This window comes from Rhinoraja longicauda, chromosome 18 (assembly GCF_053455715.1).
Source record: "Rhinoraja longicauda isolate Sanriku21f chromosome 18, sRhiLon1.1, whole genome shotgun sequence".
NCBI classification, from domain to species: Eukaryota; Metazoa; Chordata; class Chondrichthyes; order Rajiformes; family Arhynchobatidae; genus Rhinoraja; species Rhinoraja longicauda.
In genome coordinates this window covers 10,171,941-10,193,593 of record NC_135970.1, presented here as the reverse complement: position 1 = coordinate 10,193,593, position 21,653 = coordinate 10,171,941, and the positions used below count along the sequence as shown (strand labels likewise).

General features: G+C 41.7%; 1 protein-coding gene across 2 annotated transcripts in view; it reads left to right on the top strand.

Moving 5' to 3' along the window:
- Nucleotides 1–3,426: 3,426 nt before the first annotated feature.
- Nucleotides 3,427–21,653, top strand: part of arhgap1 (Rho GTPase activating protein 1) — a 53,877-nt gene continuing 35,650 nt past the window's right edge. The window contains exons 1-3 of one of the 2 annotated variants that reach the window (XM_078415097.1): nucleotides 3,427–3,601; nucleotides 15,971–16,069; nucleotides 17,311–17,398. In XM_078415097.1, the coding sequence (XP_078271223.1) occupies nucleotides 3,457–3,601; nucleotides 15,971–16,069; nucleotides 17,311–17,398 (332 nt within the window). In that variant the 5' untranslated portion in view covers nucleotides 3,427–3,456. Of the gene's footprint in view, nucleotides 3,602–15,967; nucleotides 16,070–17,310; nucleotides 17,399–21,653 lie in introns of both variants that reach the window. The other variant, XM_078415096.1, reaches the window with a different exon arrangement.

Genomic DNA, 21,653 nt, shown 5'->3' with positions numbered 1-21,653 from the left:
CTCTCCTCCCCCCCTCTCTCTCCTCCCCCCCTCTCTCTCCTCCCCCCTCTCTCTCCTCCCCCCTCTCTCCCCTCCCCCCCTCCCTGGATTTTCTGCCATTATGATTTTTCAATATACTTCAATGTCAGATGTATATTATTGTGAACTAGATGAGTAAAGTTGCAATCTGATCAGTTTTATCTGAACTGAGCAATTAATTCTGTACCTTTTCCATGCTGGGTTTAACCTTATTAATTTTGTGTGACTTGTTTCTGTCACTGGAACATGTTATTTGATAAATTGCCTGCACATAGGTTGATAGGTTGGCTGTTCCCATTCCTCAAGAAGCTGTTTAGTTGGGTGTTATCATCGCCTCCACTCCGGTTTGGTGGTGTCCATGAAACATACAGATAAGATTGTCAAAATTGTGACATTGAATGTTAACTTGTAATGTTAAAATTCCCCGAAATACTTACAATCAACTAACACAAAAAAACAACGTATATCAGTAAACTTCAATACATTCAAAACTCCGCTGCCCGTCTACTCACCCACTCCCCGATCCGTGACCATATCACCCCCGTCCTTTACAAACTCCACTGGCTCCCCATCCCCCAGGGAATCCAAATCCTCCTCATGACCTACAAAGCCCTCCATAACCTGGCCCCATTCTACCTGACTGACCTCCTCCACAGGCACACTCCCACCTGCACCCTCCGCTCTGCTGCTGCCAATCTCCTGTCCCCCCCCATCCGGACCAAACTCAGATCCTGGGGGGACAGGGCTTTCTCCATCGCTGCTCCCACCCTCCCTCACTACCCCAAACCGTCAGAGACTCCTCCTCACTCACCACATTCAAAACATCACTGAAGTCTCACCTCTTCAGCACTGCCTTCAACCACTGAAGGTCACCTCACCTTCTGTCTCCTTTCTCTGTTCGTTTACTTATTTATCTATTTATTCACTTCTCTATGTTCTAGAAATCCCTGTAAAGCGTCTTTGAGTGTTTGAAAAGCGCTATATAAATGTAATGCATTATTATTATTATTATTATTATTAGTTGTAGAGGTTTGAGCATTTGGTTTGGCTCAGTATATTTTACTGCAAAATTGAAGAGAAAATAATTTGACAGGATAGAACTGCTCATTAGTGATAGGAGCAGAATTCGGCCATTCGGCCCATCAAGTCTACTACACCATTCAGTCATGGCTGATCTATTTTTCCCTCAACCCATTCTCCTTCCTTCTCCCCATAAACCCTGACACCCTTAATAATCAAGAATCTATCTCTGCCTTTATTGAACCTCTGTTCAGTAAATAAAACAGAAAAAAACTTGATGTGGTCAGTGACATTTGAGGAGGTAGTAACATTGTTTTAGATTGGTAACTATTATCAGAACTGCGAAAGAATAGATAAAGTTTTAAGATACAAGAAAAAGACAAGGGGCAGGAGAGAATGTACTGAAGACCAAATGGGGAAAGAGCTGACGGAGAAAGGTGATAAATTAATTGGTTAACAACAAAAAGCAGGTTTGTAGGAAATATAAATGGACATTTGACCATGTCTTTGAGGTTATCTGCAGAGAAGGGAATTAAAAACATGTTGGGAAAGTGAGATATAAAGGCTGGAGTTGATGTTGCAAGGTTTAAGTTTCCAGTCGCTAGTCCTTTATTTTTCCAATTCATTCTCGCTTTGACCACTTGTCTTTGATCTCCTATACTCATCCAATAAAGCACAGCACAAGTTCAAAGAACAAGCTCTATCCTGGACACCTCTAAGTCAACTGGGACATCAAGAATATATATTTTTAAGTTGTCCCTTATCTCCACTTCCTTGTCATATCGATTGCCTTTTCAGAGCCTTGTACTCTTTGCTGAGTTAGCCGATTTCAACCAGAATGCTAAAATAACAAATATGCTGGATTAGGAAAGAAAAATAAATCAGGGTTACTGCAGTTAATTCTAATCTAGTGGGTTCTACTGGCAAAGGAGGAATATGAACCATGGATAAGACGATGTTTGTAGCTTATAGCACTGTTGTGAAATCTTAGACTGTTGTGAATAATAGTCACGTGCACTTTTTCTGAACTCAGCAACTTAATATATAGTGGATCATACTGGGTTGTATGTCATACATTTTCATTTTCTGGACAATGTGCATTTCCAGATCCAAATTGAATCAAGCTTGGGGTTTCTCACACAGACACCCATGATTCTTGTATTCTTAATTTTTTCATAGAAATTATGGATGTGCAGAATTTCATTTAACATTTCATTTTATACAAGGTACCAAACAAAAAATTGTTGCTTTTGAATCTGTATATGTGCTGCGGTATTTAAATAATTGAAATGTCAGCTCCCTCAGACCCTACAACGGCCCTCATCCCATATGCTTTCCTCATTCACAGAATTTAGTTTGATTGATGTGCTTTATACCGACGGTTGTAATTCTTGCCCAAATATGTTGGGATCAAGAAATGACATTTAGATGAGGGGAAAAAATGTTTCCATCTTTACTAGACCGGCACCTCATTTATAAGATACACTGCCAGGAAAGAGTACCTATGGAATTGACAGAGGTAGAGTTCATTATAGTGTTATTTATGAGCTTCTGACTCTACTACAGTCAGGAAACCTAATGCAAACCTTTGCTCTCTCTACTTTTGCCCGCAACCATGCCCGGTACCTGACCCTCTGCCCTCCTCGCCAGCAATGAATTCTGGCAAAGCTTGGGGCCAGGGTCAGCAATGTGGTTGCTCGCCACTGACATGCAGGGCTTGGGTACATCAGTTAGAAGACTGCAGGCTTCTGCTGAGAGGAAGTGAAGAATTCTCTCTGGTGACAGCTGCTGCCATTGAGCTTGTTCCCAGGCAAGGGAGAGCTTGCAGCCAAACCAGGAGAGAAGGGAGACAGCAGCTTCCATCATATTCAGCAGGAAGTGATGAGAGGCTGTGATATCCAGGTGGCCTATCAACACATGGAGTAGGTGCTGCTGGTCGCCACCGTTGGCCCACACTCACCATGTCAGCAGGGTGCAGCATTGGGCCCCAAATTTGCAGCAGAATCAGCAGACTCCTCGCCCCTGCCCCCTGCAACTATCCCTCACAGGCAGTGCCTCTACATGGAGTCTTGGGTGATCCATAGCTGGAGGAGTGGCAACTATGCTGGGATTTGCACCAGCTTCCCAACATAGTAGCAAACAGCTCACATGGATGACCCAATAAGGTTGAGGGGATTATACTTGTGAGTTCTTGGATTCATGGCCAAGAGTGCAATAATGAATCAGTGCTGTACACAGCAACACTGAAAAGTGTACTGTATTACAGTACTGGTATAAACTGATATACTAAAATATGGAAGGTATTTATTTCACAAAATGCTGGAGTAACTCTTTTGATTAGGGTAACTATTGGGTTAATTATGTAAATCCTTTTTTCCCCCCAGATTTTTTACAAATTAGTTAAGGGAAGTAGCAGCAATGGCAACAGCAGATCTGTTGGTGGATTTACAAGATGATCTTGCAACCGATGATGCTTCCAATACACTGGGAAAACTCAAACTTTCACCATTGGATGAAAAGTCCTGGCCAGCAGAAAATGACAACGATGAGGATTTAAAGTCAGGTTAGTTTTTATTTTGGTGGGTTTTCTGCTCAGCACCAGAACTGAGTAAGCATCAGGATCAAGGTGTCACTGTGGCAATTAGCAGAGTTGTAAATGCTAAAGAGATGGAAGGTGTTCTGTAAAAGGAATGATATAGAATGTCCAATAATAGATGAACATCCATACACATGCATCATTATCTTTTCCATTGCTGTTAGCTAAGGCTTCATCAGCAATTCTTTGTTTCTGCAGAATGTCCTTGGTGCATGTCACAAGATCATTAACATGAAACATTGGATTCTTTCCATAAAACTCGTAGAAATACATTTGTCTCCCTTCTCTTCCCTTCCTGTCTCCTTTTGTCTACCTATATTGCTCTCTCTGGCTTTACATTTCACTCCTCTTCTTATCTGACACTCCTTTTGTCTCATTTGTCATTTATTCCACCTTCTGTCAATCACACCGCCCCTCACCAGTATCCACCTTTTCCTTGCCAGGCTTTGTCCCACCGCCATCTCTCTTTTCAAACTTTCTACTCCCTTCTCCAAACTGTTTGAAGAAGGGTTCCAACCCAAAATGTCACCTGTCCATGTCGTCCAGAGATACCGCCCGACCTGCTGAGTTACTCCATGTTGCTCCATTTTAAAACAGGCTGCTGAATCTCTGTTCTATTCTTTGTCTGATTGGCTTTGACCAAGCTCACTCATGGGATCTTCAGCATGTTATAGAAGATCACCAGCAAAACAGTGATCACCTTCCTTAATTTGTTTGCAAAAAATATAGTTCTATCGTTTACTCTAGGTTTATGGTTGTGAACCCAGCAGCCAACTGAACAATTGACGTGCCAAAGGCAGGATGCCTTACTTGTCAAACAATCTTTCATCACAATTCCTTGCATTCTTCAGTCATTATTGAGCCTAGGTACTATCTACCATCTTGCTGTTAGCTGTTAAAATTACTGTTCATCTTCCCTAACCTTTCACTAATGCACAAATTTCACTATTCTAAAATAAAAATGTGATAGTGTGGTCTTAATCTCTCTTAATCAAGAGTTTTTGAATTCTTAAGCAATTGCAATCCTATGTTCAATATCATATTTTCTTGGCCCTGCCGTTGTGGTCCTTTCATTCTGACCTTTACACTAATGCACCTGATTTAATTTTTCTCTTTGCATCTTCGCACAACTATAGTTTCCAACCCACACTAAAATCTTTTGTCAGATATATTGCTCTGACCTCTTATGCTGTTATCCTCAAGTCAAGTCATCTCATGCTCTCAATTTAACTGCAGCCAAAGTCAGTGAAGCGCATGTAACCACAATTTTATCTCCATGCCAAGTTTACAAACTATAATCCAACACAAGAAGATTGATTCTTCAACCTTACTCAGAAACTACCTTGCTGTCCAATCTCATTGAATTTACAGTCCAGTATTGGCAGACCTTCCTGGTATCAGCTTCGACTCAGTAGGCTGTACTCATAACACCTTGATCAGAAAATTGGCATCGTCCCAGATACACGAGCACAAAAATCGAGAGTGATATTTAGTTGCATCACGAAGGGTATGCTAAGCTATCAGGTGTGTCTTTTGAATGAAATATTAAGTTGAGGGACTTTCTGCCCCAAAAGATCACATTGTGTAAGACAAATGACAAGGAGACTGCTCATCACATCTTGACCAACACTTTTCCTTTGTCCCAAATCACTACAATAAATTATCTCCTCATTATTACATTGCTGCTAGCTGGATCTGTGCATAATTTGGATGCCCCGTTTCCTGCATTACATTTCTGGTTCATAAAATACAACTTTGCCTGCCTTGGCTTATTTAAAAATCTTGCACGGCACCGTATAAACACAATTTTTATAAATCGTGCACAAACCAACATAATCAAAGACTTCACCTGCAATAAAAGGTTAATTAATGTCCAAGAGTTTACCTGTTTATAAAAGGAACATCGGGTATCTGTATGACTACTGCAAGATTTACTTTGGGTTAAGTTGGGTTTTGGGTTTCCAGTAATGTCCGTGATTGATAGTTTATTTTGGTCTTAAATACCTCGAGTAGATCTCCAGGTATCCAGTGGCTTGGTCATCTCTCCACACAGGAATGTCTGTGATGGTCCCACCTCCATGGGATTGCACCCAACCAAGAGTGATTGCATTTCATAACAAAACAAACCTGATGAAACTATGGATTCCGGGAAATATCAGAAACCAAGTTGTTGACTAAACAATAATATAGTGGGCGGGAGATTGGAAGAACCTTTGCTACGAAAATTCATACTTTGCAGTTAAGTAGCCCTCTCAACCCCACCCACAGCAGTCCATCAACAGAAATCTCTCCTCAGGATGCAACTCTTGCTGATTACGATTGATGGGCCACATGTATTAGCCTTCTAGATGGTCATAAAGTAGAACAAACTACAGTGCTCTCCATAATGTTTATGACAAAGACCCATCATTTATTTATTTGCCTCTGTACTCCACAATTTAAGATTTGTAATAGAAAAAAAATCACATGTGATTACAGTGCACATTGTCAGATTTTAATAAATGCCATTTTTATACATTTTGGTTTCACCATGTAGAAACATAAAAAATGGGTGCAGGAGTAGGCCATTCGGCCCTTCGAGCCTGCACCGCCATTCAATATGATCATGGCTGATCATCCAACTCAGTATCCCGTACCTGCCTTCTCTCCATACCCCCTGATCCCTTTAGCCACAAGGGCCACATCTAACTTCCTCTTAAATCTAGCCAATGAACTGGCCTCAACTACCTTCTGTGGCAGAGAATTCCACAGATTCACCACTCTCTGTGTGAAAAAAACCTTTCTCATCTCGGTCCTAAAAGACTTCCCCCTTATCCTTAAACTGTGACCCCTTGTTCTGGACTTCCCCACCATCGGGAACAATCTTCCCGCATCTAGCCTCTCCAACCCCTTAAGAATTTTATATGTTTCAATAAGATCCCCCCTCAATCTTCTAAATTCCAGCGAGTACAAGCCGAGTCTATCTAGTCTTTCTTCATATGAAAGTCCTGCCATCCCAGGAATCAATCTGGTGAACCTTCTATGTACTCCCTCTATGGCAAGAATGTCTTTCCTCAGATTAGGAGACCAAAACTGTATGCAATACTCCAGGTGTGGTCTCACCAATGCCCTGTACAACTGCAGTAGAACCTCCCTGCTCCTATACTCAAATCCTTTTGCTATGAATGCTAACATACCATTCGCTTTCTTCACTGCCTGCTGCACCTGCATGCCTACTTTCAATGACTGGTGTACCACGACATCCAGGTCTCGTTGCATCTCCCCTTTTCCTAATCAGCCACCATTCAGATAATAGTCTGCTTTCCTGCCCTTGCCACCAAAGTGGATAACCTCACATTTATCCACATTATACTGCATCTGCCATGCATTTGCCCACTCACCTAACCTATCCAAATCACCTTGCAGCCTCCTAGCATCCTCCTCACAGCTTACACTGCCCCCCAACTTCGTGTCATCAGCAAACTTGGAGATGTTGCATTCAATTCCCTCGTCCAAATCATTAATATATATTGTAAATAGTTGGGGTCCCAGCACTGAGCCTTGCGGTACCCCACTAGTCACTGCCTGCCATTCTGAAAAGGACCCGTTTATTCCTACTCTTTGCTTCCTGTCTGCCAGCCAGTTCTCTATCCACATCAATACTGAACCCCCAATACCGTGTGCTTTAAGTTTGCATACTAATCTCTTATGTGGGACCTTGTCGAAAGCCTTCTGGAAGTCCAGATATAACACATCGACTGGTTCTCCCTTATCCACTCTACTAGTTACATCCTCGAAAAATTCTATAAGATTCGTCAGACATGATTTACCTTTCATAAATCCATGCTGACTTTGTCCAATGATTTCACCACTTTCCAAATGTGCTGCTATCCCATCTTTAATAACTGACTCTAGCATTTTCCCCACTACCGATGTTAGACTAACTGGTCTGTAATTCCTCGTTTTCTTTCTCCCTCCTTTTTGAAAAGCGGGGTTACATTAGCTACCCTCCAATCCTCAGGAACTACTTCAGAATCTAAAGAGTTTTGAAAAATTATCACTAATGCATCCACTATTACTGGGGCTACCTCCTTAAGCACTCTGGGATGCAGCCTATCTGGCCCTGGGGATTTATCGGCCTTTAATCCATTCAATTTACCTAACACCACTTCCCAACTAACCTGGATTTCACTCAGTTCCTCCATCTCATTTGACCCCCGGTCCCCTGCTATTTCCGGCAGATTATTTATGTCTTCCTTAGTGAAGACAGAACTAAAGTAGTTATTCAATTGGTCTGGCATGTCCTTGTTCCCCATGATCAATTCACCTGTTTCTGACTGCAAGGGACCCACATTTGTTTTAACTAATCTTTTTCTCTTCACATATCTATGAAAGCTTTTGCAGTCAGTTTTTATGATCCCTGCCAGTTTTCTTTCATAGTCTATTTTCCCTTTCCTAATTAAGCCATTTGTCCTCCTCTGCTGGACTCTGAATTTCTCCCAGTCCTCTGGTAGGCTGCTTTTTCTTGCTAATTTGTATGCTTCATCTTTTGTTTTGATATCCCTAATTTCCCTTGTTAGCCACGGATGCACTACCTTCCCTGATTTATTCTTTTGCCAAACTGGGATGAACAATTGTTGTAGTTCATCCATGCGGTCTTTAAATGCCTTCTATTGCATATCCACCATCAACCCTTTAAGAATCAATTGCCAGTCTATCTTGGCCAATTCACATCTCATACCCTCAAAGTTACCTTTCTTTAAGTTCAGAACCGTTGTTTCTGAATTAACTATGTCACTCTCCATCCTAATGAAGAACTCAACCATATTATGGTCACTCTTGCCCAAGGGGCCACGCACATCAAGACTGCCAACTAATGCTTCCTCATTACTCAATACCCAGTCTAGAATAGCCTGCTCTCTCGTTGGTTCCTCTACATGTTGGTTTAGAAAACTATGCCGCATACATTCCAAGAAATCCTCTTCCTCAGCACCTCTGCCAATTTGATTCACCCAATCTATATGTAGATTGAAGTCACCCATTATAACTGTTTTACCTTTGTTGCATGCATTTCTAATTTCCTGTTTGATGCCATCCCCAACTCTACTACTACTGTTAGGTGGCCTGTACACAACTCCCACTAGCGTTTTCTGCCCCTTAGTGTTTCGCAGCTCTACCCATATTGATTCCACATCCTCCAAGCTAATGTCCTTCCTTTCTATTGCGTTAATCTCCTCTCTAACCAGCAACGCTACTCCACCTCCTTTTCCTTTCTGTCTATCCCTCCTGAATATTGAATATCCCTGGATGTTCAGCTCCCAGCCTTGGTCACCCTGGAGCCATGTCTCCGTAATCCCAACTATATCATATTCATTAATAACTATCTGCACATTCAACTCATCCACCTTATTACGAATGCTCCTTGCATTGAGACACAAAGCCTTCAGGCTTGTTTTTACGACACTCTTACCCCTTATACAATTATGTTGAAAAGTGGCCCTTTTTGATTTTTGCCCTGGATTTGTCTGCCTGCCACTTTTACTTTTCACCTTGCTACCTATTGCTGCTACCCTCATTTTACACCCCTCTGTCTCTCTGCTCATGCTCCCATCCCCCTGCCACATTAGTTTAAATCCACCCCGACAGCACTAGCAAACACTTCCCCAAGGACATTGGTTCAATTCCAGCCCAGGTGCAGACCGTCCTGTTTGTACTGGTCCCACAGTTACAGCAGTGTTAATACATAGTCCCTCCATTTCAGGGCACCATAATGTTTGGGACACAGCAATGTCATGTAAATGAAAGTAGTCATGTTTAGTATTTTGTTGCATATCCTTTGCATGCAATGACTGCTTAAAGTCTGGATATCACCAGTTGCTGGGTGTCATCATGGATATCACCAGTTGCTGGGTGTCTTCTCTGGTGATGCTCTGCCAGGCCTGTATTGCAGCCATCTTTAGCTTGTGCTTGTTTTGGGGGCTAGTCCCCTTCAGTTTTCTCTTCAGCATATAAAAGACATGCTCAGTTGGGTTCAGATCGGGAGATTGACTTGGCCACTCAAGAATTGACCATTTTTTAGCTTTGAAAAACTCCTTTGTTGCTTTAGCAGTATGTTTGGGATCATTGTCTTGCTGTAGAATGAACCGCCGGCCAATGAGTTTTGAGGCATTTGTTTGAATCTGAGCAGATAGGATGTGTCTATACACTTCAGAATTCTTTATGCTACTACCATCAGCAGTTGTATCATCAATGAAGATAAATGAGCCAGTACCTTCAGCAGCCAATACATGCCCAGGCCATAACATCCCCACCACCGTGTTTCACAGATGAGGTGGTATGTTTGGATCTTGGGAGGTTCCTTCTCTCCTACATACTTTGCTCTTGTCATCACTCTGATATGTTAATCTTCGTTTCATCTGTCCATATGACCTTTTTCCAGAACTGTAGTTGCTCTTTTAAGTACTTCTTGGCAAACTGTAACCCGGCCATCCTATTTTTGCGGCTAACCAGTGGTTTGCATCTTGTAGTGTAGCCTCTGCGTTTCAGTTCATGAAATCTTCTGCGGACATTGACATTCATTCTGTCATTGACAAATCCACACCTGACACCTGAAGAGTGTTTCTGATCTGTTGGACATGTGTTTGGGGTTTTTTCTTTATTATAGAGAGAATTCTTCAGTCATCAGCTTGGCTTGCCAATCCCTTTGCGATTAGTAAGCTCACCAGTGCTCTCTTTCTTCTTATGATGTTCCAAGCAGTTGATTTTGGTAAGCCTAAGGTTTGGCTGATGTCTCTAACAGTTTTATTCTTGTTTCTCAGCCTCATAATGGCTTCTTTGACTTTCATTGGCACAACTTTGGTCCTCATGTTCATAAACTGCAATATAAGTTTCCAAAGGTGATGGAAAGACTAGGTGCTGAGCGCCCTCTTTTCCTGCTTTAAGGAGGCAATTAAACACACCTGAGCAATTACAAATGCCTGTGAAGCCATGTGTCCCAAACATTGTGGTGCTCTGAAATGTGGGGACTATGTATAAACGCTGCTGTAATTTCTACATGGTGAAACCAAAATGTATAAAAATGGCCTCTATTAAAATCTGACAATGTGCACTTTAACCATATGTGATTTTTTTTTTCTATAACAAATCTCAAATTGTGGAGTGCAGAGGCAAATAAATAAATGATGGGTCTTTGTCCCAAATATTATGGAGGGCACTGTAAGTCAAAGGTGATATGAAACAAAATGCACATCATAAAGATGAGGTACATATATTAACTTTTACAAAAGACTGATAGAAATAAAAAATATTAGTTGTTAATAAGACTGCAAACAAATTGCTTGAACAATTTCCAACAGCATTCAAAGAAATCTGAACAACCTTGCCATTGAACTCCACCGATTCGTAATTCAGTAGCCAAGACATAAATCTTAACAGTTATGTTCTGTATTGTGGATCTCTGAATCTAAGTGAATTTGGGGTTATCCACATCAAATGCATCTGAATAGGAAAGTACAAATTCTGATTTAACTTTTTAATTTTCTTTTCTCCTAAATGACCTTGTTTCTATTTCATCTTTCATTCTGCCGTTTGGAAGGATTTCTGTGCTTTATTAAAAAATAGAGTATTTAAGGCAGAAGTTCAGAGGCTGGCTTGTTTCTTTTGTGACATCATTCGCATGTATCTATCCCCGATTGGCTCTCTGGGCTGTCAGGTGGTCTTGGAGGCCAATCCTGTAATGTCACAAGGCCCAAACTGCCACCCACCAATTGTAGAATGCCATTTGACTGTCTAATTTGCACCTATTTGTTCAAGATATTTACAATAAATTCGGAGAAAGTGGGTAAGAAAAGTCAATTTAATGTTATCCGAGGGGGTCACGTGAGAGACCAAAACAAAATTATATATGTGTGTAAATTTATCGTAAGAGAGTTCATTGGGATTGAGCATGACTTGCTCCTCTCCACCTATGTAGGGTATTAAGATGGTTGAAGAGGCCAATGTGGAATCTGCAGTCTTAGGTAAAGTTGGGTTAGGAGGTATTGGATGCGGAGAATTTGGGAGGTGGTCCATTGATTCGACCACATGTGCTGGGCTTGTGTGTGCTCCCAAGAATGAATTCTGCTCCCTGTGTTGCCTTCGATGCTTTTGACCCATATGGGCGTGGGTGTCCAAGGGGTCAATGGGTATTTTACCTTCTTTTACGGAGGCTTTGAGAACATTCTTTACCTCTGTGTATCAGGTAATCTCTAGATGTGACAGAGCTCAGAACAGTGCCTATTTTGGGAGTCAGGCTTTATGCCCTAGTGAGACACATGGGCAGGAGGAGATGTCCAAGGAAGAAGGTAGTGTGTACAACCTCGGGAAGAGCAAACTGGATTTTGAAATCAAGAATTTTGCTGACCTGGCATCTTAGTGATTAACCCAATGGGACAAGTGATTGTCCCATGATCCTTTGGCACACTCTAATGTGGAATCGGCACTCATTGATCATTATGTAATTGGACCCAGAAACCAAATGTGGCCAAGGAGGATATCTATTCCAACTGTGAACATATTACACTCCAGCACAGGAATAGGATTTGGGGCCCACAATGTCTCCACTGAACATGATGCTGTTAAACTAATCTTTACCTACACATGACCCATATTGCTCGATTCCCTTCATATCTATGTGCCTATTCCACAGCCTCTTAAATGCCACTATCATCTCTGCCTCCGTCTCCACCATGGCAGCACCTTCCAGGCACCCACCACACTCTTGGAGGAAAACTCTGGCTTGCAGTGGAGGGAGGAAAAGAAAAAAATCTTCTGGGTGCTTCTGTGCTAGAACAGTCAAAGACACAATCCTCTGGGTAAATTGTGGTAGACCAAGCTAACTCTAACATCATCCTAACAAAATTCTTTGAGCGCAGTGTTGTGTCGTACCAGCGGGATGAGCAAAAGGCCTCACGGTCACTCTCCTAATCCAGGTACATGCATCCATTAGTTTACGTTGTGATCCAAGTAGGAGACCTCAAGGATGTCCACTTCACTTGCATCATGACTGCAAAGCTGACCACTGCTAATCTGTTCAGGTATCCCTATCACCCTAACCCCAAAATGATGGCACAACAGAAACATTGCTGCATGAACCCAATGTTGAAGGCTTCAAAAAATACCACAAAGAAACTTCTTCTAACATGCAACCTGATAACTTCCAATGAGCAGGAGCCACAGTTATTTTTGGACTCCTTCTGAGTCCACTGTAATAAATACCGCTGAAGAAATTCTTGGTGTCTTTACTAAAACACACTAGAAACTGCATTATTGAATATGATTAGGAGATCCAGGCAATCATAAGCCCACAAGGTATTCTTGGATCGGGAGAACAAAAACAGCAAGTAAATAAAACCCAAGGTCCAACCGATCTTGGAGGAAAAGCGTGCAGGATGCCCAGCAAATAACTTAATGACCATAACACATACAGATTCTTCATGCTGTCAAGCCCATACATAGTACAATCACACTAGCCCAGTCCTGTAAGAGAAAACAATACAGGTGAGCATACCATGAACACTGAGGTGGTCAGTACCCACTGGGAGGAACATGGAGAGGATCTCCTCAAACATGACTGTGTCCTTGATCCCAATCCATGGAAAAAACCTGTCTCCACCCCACAGATGACAAATTGGAAAGGATGTATCATAACTGAAAACCAATAAGGTCTTGAGAGAAAGTGGCATCCCTGAGGAAGTTCAAGAACTTGGCAGAATATAACTTTAGTTATGTTTATAACTTTATCACCCACATCACGAAAGAGAAGGATCTTCAGCAAAAGAGGTCAATCCACTTGCAGTAGCTAAAGATGGATCTGCTGCTTGCAGTTATGACATGATCTTCAGCACACATCAACTCTTAAAGATACATATAGTACATATCCATATAACACACATGCACGCACGCACACACACACATAGTGCATATATATATATGTATGTGTGTGTGTGTATATATATATATATATATATGTATATATACACCCCCAAGTCTATATAGTTTGGTGATGGCATTAGTGAAATGAAAGCGTGGCCAGTATGGTGTGGGTCTCTGATGATACTGATTGCCTTTTTGAGGCAGTGATCCTTGTAGATCCCTTCGATGGTGGGGAGGTTAATACCCGTGATGGACTGGGCAGTGTTCACCACTTTTCGCAATCATCTTCGTTCATGGGCATTCGAGTTTCCAAACCAGGCTGTGATGCAACCAGTCAATGCACAAATTTCTCTGCTGGCAGCAATGCATCTCCTTCTTGCCATCTTACAGATGGTTTGCTAGCTGTTGTCCTGACAGTGAGATTTCCTTTGGGAATGCTGGAGCAAGGTGGAGAGAACTATGTTCAGGGTTCCAGATTCCCTATACATATATGAAGAAGGAAAGCAGGACTGGATTTGACTGTCCTTCTATGGTCAAATATCCAGACATCTGCAGTGTATTTTGCAGCACAGTAATGAGAGCTGCAAGTACCCAGTGACGAGAAGGATCATTTGTGGAGTAGAGTAAAGATCGTTTCACTTGACACTTACTGCCCCAGAAATGATTGAAAAGGGATAGAAAATCCAAATGGAACATCAACATTGTCTCTGCCTGGCACTCTGCAGCCTCTGTGCAGAACTGGCTATACTATTCTCAGGTATAAAGTTTACTCAGAGGGGGAAAAACACTAAGGAAATACTCTAATCCTGGAAGTCAGGTTCCTGGAAACTGCACTAAGTGATGTGACTCGTATCTCTATAAAACCCACAAAGCGAAGCCATCAGGCCAACTCTCAATTTTATGCCACTTGGATCAGTTCCATTCTCACACTTTATTCCCTGCAATCTATTGTCCCCTCCTTAATTCTCCTGCCACTTGCCTGAACTCGGGGTGTACGGTACCCAATTGACCTCTACCAGAACATCTGTGGCATCTGTGAGGAAAGCAGAGTAATCGGGGAATCTTGTGCGGTTATGTCAAGAACATGTAGATACCGGACAAGACACCTTACATCAGAATTGATCCCACATCGCTGAAGCTTTGTAGCAGTGTTATAACTTGCTGTGCCAGAGTGCTATGCCACTCTTTACTAACTTCCTTCTAACCTTGAGATTTCCACTCTCAGGAAACAGCCAGCCTGTATGTAACCTTTTATTTCCGATTTTTAGAAAAACAGATTTTGTTTTCCTACTGAATGTCAGGCAGAGGTTAGAATTGTTGGAGAGGTTAGTTTTGACGGTATTTAATGTACTATAATTTATCTGGCATTACCCATGTTAAGTCAGAGTTTAAGCTATTTCAAGACTCCTTGCAATGATGCGTAAACAAAGACGACACAGCGCACATTAGCAATGATGCAATTTGTGACAAAGATTTCTACTTGCTCACTTTAAATGTTTTTCATAAAACTAAATATTAGTTTTTGAAGTGATAATTGGGAATTTATGTGCAGGCTATTGAGGTGCTAAAGCCACCGAATAGCTGAAGTAAGTATATGAATAGACAAGATTAATCTATGTGTAGGAAATAACTGCAGATGCTGGTTTAAATCGAAGGTGGACACAAAATGCTGGAGTAACTCAGCGGGACAGGCAGCATCTCTGGAGAGAAGGAATGGGTGACGTTTTGGGTCGATACCCTTCTTCAGACTTCAATCAGAGATGCTGCCTGTCCCACTGAGTTACTCCAGCATTTTGTGTCTACCCAAGGACAATGTATGTCTGTTTAATCGTATGTCATTTATGCTCTAATAATCGAGGTGCAGGAGGTGAAGTCTTTAGGCTCACCATGCCATACTGAAAACCAAGTACCCATCCACACTAATCCTATTGAGCTACACATGGTCTGTGTCTACTGTACCTTGGTAATTCACCTGCAAACATCTCCGTTAATTTTAAAATTAGACACTTAATGTATAGAAAATAGCAAAAGGGTTTTAAAAATTTATACCGTGTTATTTTGTCCATTTACTTCACTTCCCACAGAGTGCTGATTTGCTGCAGTTCTGTAAATGAGACCTTTATATGTGCAACATCAAATTATGACATGGGAAGTTAAGAAATGTAAGCAGGCGCAGTACTTGGATGATAAGTTCAACACTTCATGTCTGTCAAATTCAAATTTCAAGAAAATATCAAGCTCAGAACTCCAGGAACTTCCATTGCAGTTGTCTAGAGCCTTGTCCTATGGTTGTATGAACTCAACTGATATTTACTTATCTGACATGATGAATATTTGGCATGGCTTGGATGCCATGATGTAAAAAAATGCACATTTAATGAAATGAACATTTGACACATCTGACAAGCATGATTAAATATTAAATATTCTCTTCATCTCAAGCAGACAAAGAGTGCACCCTTGAGGTCGTTGATCCTCCCCCGAATCTGAAGTGGGATGATCCATTCTATGACATTGCAAGACGCCAGATAGTGGAGGTGGCAGGTGGGTGCTATGAAATGGTTCTGAGCTGTAAATATGTGAACCTGTTGATGCACAGGATAAAAATGAACGTGTATGTCTTTGTCCAAGGGGAGGAAAGCAAGGATAAAGCATGCTCAACCAAATATTTTTTTCAAAAGGACTCTGTATGTTGTTTCCATAATATTAGAATGAAAGAATATTTCATAGTGTCATAGAAGGAATGAAGTGAATCCTCATCCAGTAGCTACAACTAGTAGTTGCAACCTGAGCTGTGTGGATAACATTATCCATCATGCCACATTGTTACCTTCTGAGAAATCATGATCTTTTTTCTCTGCTGGAGTTCCAGTCTGTCTTTCGAGTGTATTGGGGACATAGGAAGCAAGATTCTTGCAGCAAATGCATGGGACCCATCATCTTCCTCCAAATATTTATTTGTGTGCTCAAGTGTCTGATAAGGGCAGAAGCACACTTCAATACAAAACAAGATTTGGAGTCTTTATTCACAGTCTTACATGCTGCAATGTCAATCCTACTTCTATAGCATAACCAGCTTTATATTTGTGGTTGGACTGCTATTGTGAGAGTTCTATTGATTCCCAATCTCCCATGTGGCCAGAAATTTATCCTTCAGATTGCAGGAGCGGAGAAGTATTTTAAACCTCACAAAGAATTCCACAGAAGGTACAAGGCAGAAATGAGTCCTTCAGGCTCCCTGGTCCATGCAGTTGTTAATGCGCCATATACGTATCCTCCCAACCTACTTCATCTGCTCATCATATCGTCCTTCTATTCCACTTTTTCATGCTTTTGTAACTTCTCCCCAAATGAATCTCATTGCTGCTAAAATGTTCACTATTTTTTTGACATTAATAATTTAAAATAGTATCGGCACAACATTTTTCTCAAGCAAGCCAAGAGCTGTTTAGTGAAATGAGCTTTTTTGTTTTTATGCCCTTTAAGATGTGGGCACTGGAATAATAGCATCATGTTAAAGAACAGGAAAAAACATCAGGATATATGTGTCAAGAGGGTTCAGAGCACTTTTGGAGAGTAAGGATCTGTTTTGCCCCTCTCAAAAAATCGTCTTTGCTTTTGAGACTTCAGTAAATTGTCAAGGCAGTAGGAAAGCCTCAGTGTTTTTAAATGCAGTAAAGTGCTCCATGAACTAACTGTGAAGCTGCACGTTTCCCCAACTGTAAGTTACTGGGAAAAGCACTGACTTTTCAAACTGAACTGACCTATTACTTCTGTTCCTGTAGGAGATGATAACTTTGGTAGGAAGGTGATTGTGTTCAGTGCTTGTCGGATGCCTCCCAGTTACCAGTTGGACCACACAAAACTGCTTCAGTGAGTTTTCCAAAAGATTTCAATTGTTACTTAGTTGTGTAAAAGTCCAATTCCTAAAGGAAAATAAAATGAATGGTTCAGATTGCAATGTGATTCGTGCAGTTTGGCTGCCAAGATTTATAACTGTGACCTGAACGTGAACAAAATAATAAAGTAGAGAATTTTATAGTTATACTGCAGAGGTTACCTGTTGCAGTATATCAGTAAGTATTTTCTACCGTATGCAAGCACAGGCAGGGTTGAAATCAGACCAATTAGACGAGTCAGATAATTGGGTTACCACTCAAGTACAGGTACCAGATGAACCAGAAATGGTACAAGAAGGTACACAAGTTAGTGAGAGTTGAATCAGCCTGAAAATGGAGGTTCAAGTGGGGTTGACAGTCAAACAAAATTGACTGATGGACTGGAATCTATGAATGTAGGTCAAAAGGAAGGCTTGACTTGATTAAAAATGAGTCCAGGTGGTTCTAAACAGTCAGAAACTTTTGGTCAGGGAAGATATCCAGAAAGAAGGAGAAACCCAGTGGTTAGGTTAAATTTGTGAAGTTATTTCCTGAAATGCACATATCGTTGTATATGCAACATATATGCATGATGCCCTCATTTTATTCAGGTTATATAAAAGTAAACTATCAGACAAGATTGTAATAATTTCATACCGTTGGTTATATTTAAAACAAAATGTCCACAAGGAAATAATTTTTTTATTAGGGTGGAAGGAGTTGTAATAGCGCCACCTTTGGTTGGAGGATTGTAAATGATTGAATAAACCACAGTACAGATGTGCAGTCATCCGGTCAGCAGTGAGTTAACTTGTTATTCTGTGTCTGAGCTCAAGATATCACAAATGATACCTACCGTATCATTTTCCTGATCTCATTGTACAAATGACACACACACTGGAATTTGGAAACTTTTTGAATAATTGTCATGGTAACTGAAGTCATAATTAAATGCATCACGTGTTACTATGAGTAAGAAAGGTCAGCGGACACATGTTGCGAGGATGTAAATGAATGGCGAACGAATAAACCAAAGCGTTTATGTTCATGTCCTTGAAGCGTGTTTATACATTTGGATCAAGGCAAGGATTTGACATTGGCGACGAGGATGAACTAGTAATTGTTGAGTTCAACTTTCGAAGCAGATATGGTATTTTACGAAGCAGCTGGAATAAGAAGTTTGAATTCATTCGACCTGAATGGGGAGGCGAGTGTTGTGAGTGCAAGGTTTGAGGCATGGCTAGAGGTATTTGACTCCGACGCAGATAGCATAGGTCTGCTTGTTTTGACTTTGACCGATCCTGTCACTGCTTTCCAAATGCGCTGCTATTACGTCTTTAATAATCGACTCGAGCACCTTCCCCACTACCGATGTCAGGCTAATTGGTCTATAATTCCCTGTTTTCTTTCGCCTTTCTTAGAAAGTGAGGTTACATTAGCTACCCTCCAGTCCACAGGAACTGATCCAGAGTCTATATAACATTGGAAAATGATTACCAATGCATCCACGATTTCTAGGGCCACCTCCTTGAGTATTCTAGGATGCAGACCATCTGGCCCTGGGGATTTATCTGCGTTCAGTCCCAACACCATTTCATGACGAATGTGAATTTCCTTCAGTTCCTCCAACAGGCTAGATCCTCGGTCGCCTCGTATTTTTGGGAGATTGTTTGTGTCTTCCTTAGTGAAGACAGAACCAAAATACTTGTTTAAATGGTCTGCCATTTCCTTATTTCCCATTATAAATTCACCTGTTTTTGACTGTAAGGGACGTACATTTGTCTTCACAAATCTTTTCCTCCACATATCCAAAGAAGCTTTTACAGTCAGTTTTTATATTCCGCGCAAGCTTTCTTTCATGCTCTATTTCCCCCCTCTTAATTAACCCCTTTATCCTCTTGAATTCTACATTTCTCTTTGCTGCTTCCTCTGGCCAATTTATATGCCTCTTCCTTGGATTTAACACTATCCCTAATTTCCCTCGTTAGCCACGGTTGAGCTGCCTTCCCTGTTTTATTTTTACGCCAGACAGAGATGAACAAGTTGTAATACATCCATGCGATCTTTAAATCTTTGCCATTGCATATCCACCGTCAACCCTTTAAGTATCATTTGGAAAGAGTGTGCTGAGAGGAAACAGGATTGGAGTGCCAACAAAATTGAGATCAAGGATGATTAAGTTGGCTCACAAAGGGCATTTAGGAGTTAGAGTCAGTGATACAGATACAGTGTGGAAGCAGGTCCTTCGGCCCAACTTCCCCACACCGGCCAACATGTCCCAGCAACACTAGTCCCACCTGCCTGCGTTTGGTCCATATCCCTCCAAACTTGTCCTATCCATGTACCTGTCTAACTGTTTCTTAAAGGTTGGGATAGTCCCAGCCCCAACAACCTCCACTGGCAGCATTTGATTTTTCTTTGCGAATTCTATTAGATAATTAAAATGATACAGAGGTCACCACGTCCATTCTCTCAGCCATTCCAAATTTTGTAGGTAAGTCCATAGACATTGACTTGCTCTTAGGGTTATTCCACGAGAACCTAGGGTGATGGAGGAACTGAAGGAAATCCACATTAGGCAGGAAATGGTTTTGGGTAGACTGATGGGACTGAAGGCTGATAAATCACCAGGGCCTGATGGTCTGCATCCCAGAGTACTTAAGGAGGTGGCTCTAGAAATAGTGGAAGCATTGGAGATCATTTTTCAATGTTCTATAGATTCAGGATCAGTTCCTGTGGATTGGAGGATAGCAAATGTTATCCCACTTTTTAAGAAAGGAGGGAGAGAGAAAACGGGTAATTATAGACCAGTTAGTCTGACATCAGTGGTGGGGAAAATGCTGGAGTCAATTATAAAAGACGAAATTGCTGACCATTTGGATAGCAGTAACGGGATCGTTCCGAGTCAGCATGGATTTACGAAGGGGAAATCATGCTTGACAAATCTACTGGAATTTTTTGAGGATGTAACTAGGAAAATTGACAAGGGAGAGTCAGTGGATGTGGTGTACCTCGACTTTCAGAAAGCCTTCGACAAGGTCCCACATAGGAGATTAGTGGGCAAAATTAGGGCACATGGTATTGGGGGTAGGGTACTGACATGGATAGAAAATTGGTTAACAGACAGAAAGCAAAGAGTGGGGATAAATGGGTCCCTTTCGGAATGGCAGGCAGTGACCAGTGGGGTACCGCAAGGTTCGGTGCTGGGACCCCAGCTATTTACGATATACATTAATGACTTAGACGAAGGGATTAAAAGTACCATTAGCAAATTTGCAGATGATACTAAGTTGGGGGGTAGTGTGAATTGTGAGGAAGATGCAATAAGGCTGCAGGGTGACCTGGACAGGTTGTGTGAGTGGGCGGATACATGGCAGATGCAGTTTAATGTAGATAAGTGTGAGGTTATTCACTTTGGAAGTAAGAATAGAAAGGCAGATTATTATCTGAATGGTGTCAAGTTAGGAGGAGGGGGAGTTCAACGAGATCTGGGTGTCCTAGTGCATCAGTCAATGAAAGGAAGCATGCAGGTTCAGCAGGCAGTGAAGAAAGCCAATGGAATGTTGGCCTTCGTAACAAGAGGAGTTGAGTATAGGAGCAAAGAGGTCCTTCTACAGTTGTACCGGGCCCTGGTGAGACCGCACCTGGAGTACTGTGTGCAGTTTTGGTCTCCAAATTTGAGGAAGGATATTCTTGCTATGGAGGGCGTGCAGCGTAGGTTCACTAGATTAATTCCCGGAATGGCGGGACTGTCGTATGTTGAAAGGCTGGAGCGATTGGGCTTGTATACACTGGAATTTAGAAGGATGAGGGGGGATCTTATTGAAACATATAAGATAATTAGGGGATTGGACACATTAGAGGCAGATAACATGTTCCCAATGTTGGGGGAGTCCAGAACAAGGGGCCACAGTTTGAGAATAAGGGGTAGGCCATTTAGAACGGAGATGAGGAAGAACTTTTTCAGTCAGAGGGTGGTGAAGGTGTGGAATTCTCTGCCTCAGAAGGCAGTGGAGGCCAGTTCGTTGGATGCTTTCAAGAGAGAGCTGGATAGAGCTCTTAAGGATAGCGGAGTGAGGGGGTATGGGGAGAAGGCAGGAACGGGGTACTGATTGATAGTGATCAGCCATGATCGCATTGAATGGCGGTGCTGGCTCGAAGGGCTGAATGGCCTACTCCTGCACCTATTGTCTATTGTCTATTGTCTATTGCCACAAACTGTGATTCACTAATGCCACTTCATAGCCATC